Below are 9,146 nucleotides of genomic sequence, written 5' to 3' on the forward strand. Positions count from 1 at the left end.
GTGGTTATTGTAACTTAATTTTGATAGATGCCACTGAAGACTAAGTGGAACACATTTCAGAATTGCCTCAATCATGAGAACAGAAGCTGGGATATTCGCCACCAGCTGCTGTCTCTCATTGGTGGAAGGTTAGTTGTGGTTATTAAAGTAGCTCCTCCAGGCATCTCTGCAGTATTCCCTAATGGAAAGAGAACACCCTGGGCAGGGAGATGCAGGGAGCTATTGATCTGTGTAGAAACCATATGCTGCATCTCCTGGGACACTGAGCTGATAGCCCATTGACTGAGAATCGCTCATGGGAACCACTATGTGAAGGTAACATGTGAGATGAACTGATCCTTAGAAACACATGGAAGGAACAATAAATTAATGTTAAAGGGATAGTTGCAAGCATTGTTTCAGTAATATAAAATATGTAGTGAATACATTAAAATGTCATGGTGGGAGGCTAAATAGATGGATATGGGGCTCTCTGACTGGATACCTTTATTTTGGTGATCTAGGCAGGTAGTCCTATCCTCTAAAGACCACCAGGAGAACATTTACATTTGAACAAGCTGTGTTTATTTTTCATTTCAGCAAAGGAGACCATACAACATGGAAAACCATAGGCCATTTCAGCAAGAGGGAGTTCAAAATGACTTATGCTAGGATGTGGGCTTGTATTTGGTAGTTTGAGAAGGGATTTAAAATAGCAACTTTTCTCTGGATGAAATGCTAACACAATGCAGGAGCCACACTATGATTAAATATCTTAATAAGTCTTATTTAAGAATGTGGAAGATTAGACTTGAGCTAAACTGTAATTGATAAAGAAGCACCAGCCACTCATATTGCCTAGGAGAGGGAATATATAGTATTTTGTGGCTTGTACAATGTTCATGTACTGTTTGTTCAGATATGAATAGATATGAGTAGATAGTTTTCCATCATCTAAAATGCTTACTTTCCTTTCAAAACAACAGAATATTTTATGAAAATAATGCTTGACCTTCTCTTATTCAATAGCATTAAAATGTAAAAGAAAAATAATAGATAAAAATAAATTATATTAATCATTAACTAATCCCATTAATAAAATGAGATTGTTTTACTCCTACATTTAAATTAGAAGAGATTATTGAAAATACAAGTAATAATTTTTATTTTCTAAAATTTAATTTTCTAAATGAAGTGTTGATCAGAGACAACAAATCATAATTTCTGAATCATTTAATAAAAATCAATCATGTTTTTTCTTTATTTAGTAAATACATTAGTAAATAAAATGCACCTAATAATACACTAATACATTTTGGATACAGTTTAAATTTCAAATATACCTTTAAAATTCTGGAAAACTTAATATTTGACATGTGTTTTAAACTAATCAGATTAGCCCATTCCTCAACTAATTCAGTTACTTGATATTGGGTTTTACAATGAAGAAGCCAAATCCAAGGTAGAGGTTAGTAATAGAGGAAGGTAAGTGGAAATCATCTATCAGTTTTTTTTGTTTTTTTTTTTAATGAAATGTCAACACTAGAATACAACTCAGAAGGGAACACCACCTTGACATTCATCCCAGCCCAGCTAACACTCTGAAAGTTTCGTATAAACATGTTCCCTTCCTTCCATTGATGCTTCAGACATAAGAGTGAAGTGGTACAGCTGTGGGTCTCCTCTGCGACAGTCACTTACTACTGCACTGGCTGCTAGACCTGGCCAGGGAAGACCTTTCTTCATTGATCACTGCCACATAATGAGATTTAGTGCCCAATGGAGATCTGTTGTGAAAAATAAATAATGGCAAATAATAAACAATGCAGATTACACAGAAGTACAATTCACTGCTTTTCAGTAAAAACTTAGGAACTTAGAGTTTTAGTAGTTCTACCAATCACACATTTACGTGATCCAATGGCAAAATTTTGGTGTTGATATACCCATGTTATCTATTTATTGCAGAAAAAACTAAAGCCTTTTGTTTTACGTGGCGTTCTGGGTAAAGGACATTTGAAATCATTTCGAGGCCTACCATTGTAGTTGTATAAGTCTAACAGAACAAGAATGGCTTCTGGTAGAGGGCACCGGCCATGTGGGAGGCTCCAGGTCCTACAGGCGGTCAGGCACATGGGGGCAGCTGTGCTCAGAACCTGCTGGCTGGGAAGTTCCTCCAAAGAGCAGGTCCGATCCGGGCCATCACTGTGACCCATGACCTTGGGCGCCAGGTTTCAGAGCTCCCCAGAGCCCTGTCCATCCTGGCCAGTAACTGAAGGACCTTTACCCACTTCCTTTCTCTGAGTACCAGGGATTTGAGGTCCAGGATAAGGAGCAAAGTTGTTTAATAAGCCACCCCTTCCTTATCCTGGGGACCCTATAGCCCAGCTTCTGGAGGAGAAGAGTAGAGTCCCAGCCACCCCAGGATGTACTTCCCCAGCTGTTATGCAGCCCCCACCAGGCATGCCACTGCTCCCTGAAGACATTGGCCTCCCATCTTATGATGCATCAGTGCAGACTACATGTCCCCACTGCCATCAGGCCATCACCACCAAGATCTCCTATGAGGTTAGCCTGCTAAACCTCAGGCTGGGTTTCTTCTGCTGCTTCATGGGGTGTGATCTGGGCTGCTGCTTGATCCCCTGCCTCATCCGTGATTTCAAGGATGTGAAACACAGGTGTCCTAGCTGCAAAATCTACATTGACACATACAAGTGCTTGTGCTAACAGAGCTGAACTCCGACTCCCCAACCTGTCAGTGGCCCCCTACCTATGCTTCATTCCCTGTGCTCAGTGGTCTTTTCTCCTCCATTTGGGGTTGCAATCTGTGCCGCCATGCCCTGGAAGTCCTGTCCTCTTCTTGCCCTACCTTGAGCATCTGACTCTTTCAGCAAAAATTCTGTGAGTTTTAAAGGCCAAGGACAAGCGGTGGCAGAGGAATAACACTGAGCTTCTGTGTTGCTGGTTTGCTTGGTGTTTTGTGATTCAGAAAATAAGCTAGAAAGGGTCTCTTACTTGCGTCCTCACTTGTCTATTTCCATTCAAGGTCCAGACCGGGTCCTGACTCTCTCTGAGGCCAAAAGCAGAAAAACAGTTCCTAGTCTGGGGGCCTGCAGGAGAGACTGTGCAGTGAAGTTTCTGACCTGCTGGGCTGGAAGTAGGGCATCATCTGGACCCAAGCAGAACAGGGTCATAAGGCCTGGGTTTGTTGTGAGGTATGCTGCACCTCTGGTGTGCTAGACGGGCATGTCAGAATCAATGATTGCCAACTCTGACCTTCAGCACTCAGATATGGAAACCCAGGACATCCCTCTGTCCAAGTGCCCAAAGTAGGAAGGATGCTGGGTAAGTCATGGCCCTGGTAACCAAGAGCAGCTCATCCTTTCGCCACCCTCTTTGAGTTGGTGTGCAGACCCCCTTTCTGGCCATGACTCTGTGAACCCCTATTTTTCTGGGGCTAGAAGGAACATCCATGAGCCTAGCCTATTCTCTCTAACCTGTGTCCTCACTGTGTGTGGTTGCCACCTCTATTCAGTGGCTGCTGTGTTGCAGCTAGGACAGAGGTAGATAGGAGGGGCCCCCTTATAGAAGTGCTGGGATTTACAGCGCCTTCAGCCTTGGTTCTCTTCCTGGAAAGCACTAGGCCCTTTGCCCCAGCTGACTTGCTGTTTCTCTACCTCTTTGGGACACCTCAACAGCAACAGCTGTGGCACTGGGCTGGGATGAGGAAGGAGCAGGCACAAGCGGTGGGAGTGCCCTAGTGGATATCAGCCCTGCACAATGTGCAGGCCCAAACCTGTCTTCATTTCCTGAATAGTTTGTCTATGAACTTGCCCACACAGACAATGAACCCTGCTGCTATTGCTCTTCTTGCACTGCTATTGCATGGCTTCCAGTCATTATGAATTGTGGCCTGGTCTCAGTTTGTAGTTTCTCATTAAATTGACGCTTTTACTAGCCCCCACCTCACCCCCACCCCCCAAAAAATAAATAAAAAGATTGGCTGCGGGGGAAGAAGGCTATAGGAAGAGGGATCCGCCCCCACATCTCAGCTGTATACACAGATCATTCTCTACCTCTCAGTGGGAAATCCCAGAGTTATGGACTAACAGAGCACACCAGATTAATCCCAAATATTCTACAAAGAAACCACCATAAAGCTCCCCAACTTACACCCCTGAGAAATAGAGAAAATATGTTTGACAACATTTAAATACAGTAAAAGGGAAACTATTTTAGCAATTTTTATTCTAGACATTGCCATAATTATAATTTTTAGCCTTTTTTCTGTGTTCTGTGTACAAGTCAGAGTAACATAATGATCACTAGTAATCATATCATCATTATAGGAATAAATTACATATACAGAAATTTCATTTCTTAAAATTTCACTACCCAACTTGAGTCTTTTCTGTTATTTGAGCAGCTTCATTTCATAGGTCATGAGATTTCCCTTCTTTAGAAGTTTTTCTACAAACCTCGTGTTTAAAGAGTACACTAAAGTGGTCCCCCATTTCCCTGGGACCAAAATATTAATTATAAAGTAACATTTTGTCTCTATTTCAAGCTTATGTTGTAAAGTAAACATTATCAAGTAAATGAAATTCCTGCTCAGGAAATAATTTATCTACTTTTGGGAAAAAAAAAGTACTCTTTGAGTCAATATAATGCATTCCTTCGCTAAGCATGTATTTTTAATTTTTTTTTCAGTTGTAGATGGACACAATAAATATTTATTTATTGCATGTATTTTCTGTAGTGTAGCATCTGTATCCGTTAGCTATTGCAGTACAACAGACCACCTCAAACATCACATGTGAACAACTTGTTTGGTCAGCTTTTCCAATCTTGATTGTCTTATACATGCCTCTGATGTGAGATCTGGGTCTGGTGCACAGCTCTACTGAAGTGGCTGAGAGTGGGCTGATGGATAGTTTCCTTAAGATGATTTCATCATAAGGGTGGTGGTGACTTGTTTCTCTACCTAGTGGTCTCTCTTCAAACAGCAGGCTGTCCGGCTTCTCCTCAGAGGGTGGCAGGTATCTAACTGACACAGAAGCAACACACAAGGGCCCTTGAGACCCGGGTACAGAACTCCCTATACTTAAACCACCAAATGAATTCACCAGGGCAGCCATGCATATTCTACTCGCCAAAACAATTCCCATAGTCAGTCAAGATGGGGAAGTAGATTCTACTTTTTGAAAGAAGGAGCTGTAAGATCACACTTCTTTAGAAGAAGTGGGTGAGAAATAGGAACGTTTTTGTTATGAATCGACCATATTTTTATTAACATATATCATAAAATTTATTTTTGTTCACCATTGTATGTGAGCACCTAGAAACTACCTGGAACATACTCAATATTCAAATATAGTTAAATGAATTAATGTAGAGCCCATCTCTGTGGGAGGGAAACTACTTATATGGGAAATAATATTAATTGCCTGGCTCACTGTTTATTCCAACAGGTTTCCAGGATGCTTTTCTAGAATACAAAGATTCAAAAGCTAAGCCCTTTATTTCACAGTTAACTTTGTAGTAGGTTTTTTCGATGTAGACTCAGTTTTTCAAAATAAGCATTTCAGATATTTGAAAGAAGGAAATTAGTATGGGGCAGTGCCCACTTTGGGAGATGATTCCTCTTTCAGGAATAGTGATGGATGTTCATTCACTCCTCCTATCCCGAGACTTATCTGGAAGTTTCTAGTATCTGTTTCTTGGGATCATATTGAAGCTTTCTACATTTTAATCTCTAATTTTTTTGTCTTCTTCCCTTTTCAAATAAAAGACTAAAAATAAATTTTAAGCTTGTGTGCCAAAATGTCATTCATTTCTACATTTTATATTTTTAGGGACTTTAAAAATTCACTGTAGGTTACTTTTGATTGTTTGTTCCAACATGAATCACCAGGAATAGGTAGCAATTAGTGAACATTGAGAGTTTCTTCATAACATCTGACACAAGAGCTTCAAGAAGACAGAATATACCTAATTAGTATTGTCAGTTTTGTTTTGTTTTTTTGGTTCTGGGGATTGAACTCAGGGGCACTCAATCTTTGAACCACATCCCCAGTCCCATTTTGTATTTTATTTATAGACAGTGTCTCACTGAGTTGCTAAGCCCCTTTCTGAGGCTGGCTTTGAACTCACAAGCCTCCTGTCTCAGCCTCAGGAGCCCCTGGGATTATAGGCTTGAGCCACTTTGCCCAGGAGTCTTGTCAGTTTAAGGGGGACTTTCTTCTTGCACCTCCAGAGACAGTCACTCAGCACTGCTCAGTGTCCAGGCTTCTGTACTAACAGTAGGAAGAATAGTGAGGAGTTTATTCACTTTCAATTGCTAATGAGGAATCTGAATTTTCCTTCAGGATACATTGTTTATACCACTATTCTCTAACTCCAATTCTCCAAGTGTAGAATCTGTTTAGTAGGCTCAAAGACATTTACATAGTATTGGATCCACAGAATGTGTTGAGTTATATTTCATGATTGCATGTACATTTTTCAAAAGAAAAAGATCTCAGTCCTAACCCCATCCACAACAAAAAACAGGATTCTTATAAATTTTAGGCAGACAATAACAATTTAACTATGGTAATAAAGAGTAATTAATGAGAGGAATGCTTTATTAAAAACTTATATCCTGTGTCTTTTTGAAAATTTGCTTAGAAAGCAAGAAATTAATTTTCCAAAATATTGCATTATTCATGTAATATTTCTCCAACTTCCAAACTGGAAAAGTCTATTTGAAGTTCCATTGTTATAAATGAAATTTTAATTTTTTAAATTATTTTTAAGTAGGTAAGTTAAAATTCAGCTCTGTTTTCATTCTAACAGTGCCTTTTAAGCAAAAATCAAATTTCATTTTAAATTTATGTTGCATTTAAATATTGACATTTTAATACTCAAATGGCATTAAGAAGTTAAAATATTTTGATAATTGTTATTTATCTAGGATTTTAATGTTTTTTATAAATATATAAATACACAGAGAGATTTAAACATAAGTTCTTGGAATAAGCTTTCTAAAAACAATTGGGTTTATTTTCCAATATTTATAACTTTAAAACTACTGTATTTTTAAAATATGTCAGGTGAAAATTGTAAGACTAACAGTAAATTATTGGTGTGAAAGGAGTAGAATCATTGCACTGTAGAGACCAAATTGCCTTAGAAATAATTTTGTCATAATACAGAGCAAAAAGATACAGGGTCATTCAGGGTAAAAACAATTTATTAACTGGACTAGAACTCAAACTTTGATTAAAATAAATTATATTTATGCTAGATAAATTATAGTAGAGTTCTTGTTTTTTATGTATTAATGTTTGTTTCAGGGTCCTTGTAGGAATTTTTTCCTCAAGAGTGATATCTTTATAGTTTTGTATAATAATCATCCATTCACACTTCAGAATGCCCAAAGCTACAGAAAATTTGTGAGATAAGAGTAAAATAGTGGCCATCCTTGTGAATTTATGGCAGATCATATTTCTCAGCTTTCCAAAGGATAAATCTAAAAAGTAAGGTTTTAAAATAAATTCTAAACTTCTTCACACTAAAGGGAGAGAAGAACCAGAGCTTACAAATTGTATTGTCTATGTTAGCGCTCCCTCTAGTGGCCATAGTTTAAATTTCATGTGGCACCTATAAGGGAGTCTTTATATATTTAAGCTAAATATAAATATATAGATCTACAAATATTTAACTATACAAATAAAGTAGGAAGACTTACTTCAGTACTCTGAGAGATATTGATGTATAACTAATCAGATTTATTTTGCATATCTGAAAAATTCTAAACCCAAGCTACTTAGAATAGTATGAAGTTCTTCAAATTAGCAGGTCATGATCACAGTCTTCCCTTCAGAGATATAAAAACAAAGACGTTAGAAAAAAAAACAACTGTTTTAAAGATGAAATTTGGAATTCCCCTTAAGAGAGTACAGTCAGACTATCATGTTAATAGAAAATGTAGAGATAGAGGTCAAGCCCAGCAGTCCAGATCCAGCCACAACCGCCTGTGCAGGTCCCAGGCATACAGCAGGCTTGGTCCACCTCTCCCCTGGGGAGGCAGACACCCGCCAGAGCTTAGCCTCTGGTGCAGGACCACCCCTTCTGACCAACAGACTACAGCTGGAGGTTAAGCCCTGAGACTCAGATCCACTCCACACCAGCCTTCGTGGATCCCAGGTACAAAGCAGGCTCCAGCAGGGCGGACACCCACCAGAGCCTAGCCCCTGGCAAAGGATCACTCACTCCTTCTGACCAGCGGACAACCTAGGGAGGAGAAGACCAAGAGCCCAGGTCCACCCACACCAACTTGTATAGGACCCAGATCCAGGATTCAGTAGCATCCATTGAGGGACACCAGCAGGGTCTGGAAGCCTAACATCAAGATGAGGTACATACAATCTGCACAGGTACTATAAGAATACAGTGAATAAACTGTAATATCTCAGATCCACACTGCAAGAGAGGAAGACACATAGACAACATGAAAAAACAAGGAAGGAAAGTGCCCCAAACAAACCAGGACATTATAATAACAGAACCCACGGACAGCAAAGTTGATGAAAAGTCAGAGAAGGAGTTCAGTAGGTTCTGCTGTCATGTAGTTTTCTTTCTTTGAGGTGTCTTTGTCTGGTTTCGGAATCAGGGTGATGTTGGCCTCATAGAATGAATTTGGCAGAACTCCTTCTTTTTCTATTTCCTGAAATAACTTGAAAAGTATTGGTATTAATTCTTCCTTAAAGGTTTTGTAAAACTCCGCTGTATACCCATCTGGTCCTGGGCTTTTCTTGGTTGGAAGTCTTTTGATTGCTTCTTCTATTTCATCTATTGTTATTGGTCTGTTAAGTTGTGAGTATCCTCCTGACTCAGTCTGGGCAAATCATATGACTTAAGGAATTTATCGATGTCTTCACTATCTTCTATTTTATTGGAATATAGGTTTTCAAAATAATTTCTAATTGTCTTCTGTATTTCTGTAGTGTCTGTTGTGATATTGCCTTTTTCATCCCGTATGTTAGTAATTTGAGTTCTCTCTCTTTTTCTCTTCGTTAGCATGGCTAAGAGTCTGTTGATCTTATTTATTTTTTTCAAAGAACCAACTTTTAGTTTTGTTAATTTTTTCAATAGTTTCTTTTGTTTCAATTTCGTTGATTTCC

At 38.9% G+C, this 9,146-nt stretch overlaps 1 protein-coding gene across 1 annotated transcript; it reads left to right on the forward strand.

Moving 5' to 3' along the window:
• Nucleotides 1-2,075: 2,075 nt before the first annotated feature.
• Nucleotides 2,076-2,706, forward strand: LOC107136626 (cell death-inducing p53-target protein 1-like). The gene is made up of 2 exons (XM_048811961.1): nucleotides 2,076-2,247; nucleotides 2,312-2,706. Exons 1-2 carry the CDS (start codon nucleotides 2,076-2,078, stop codon nucleotides 2,704-2,706), a joined length of 567 nt encoding a protein of 188 aa, XP_048667918.1.
• Nucleotides 2,707-9,146: the final 6,440 nt, after the last annotated feature.

Source organism: Marmota marmota, unplaced genomic scaffold (genome assembly GCF_001458135.2).
Source record: "Marmota marmota marmota unplaced genomic scaffold, marMar, whole genome shotgun sequence".
NCBI classification, from domain to species: Eukaryota; Metazoa; Chordata; class Mammalia; order Rodentia; family Sciuridae; genus Marmota; species Marmota marmota.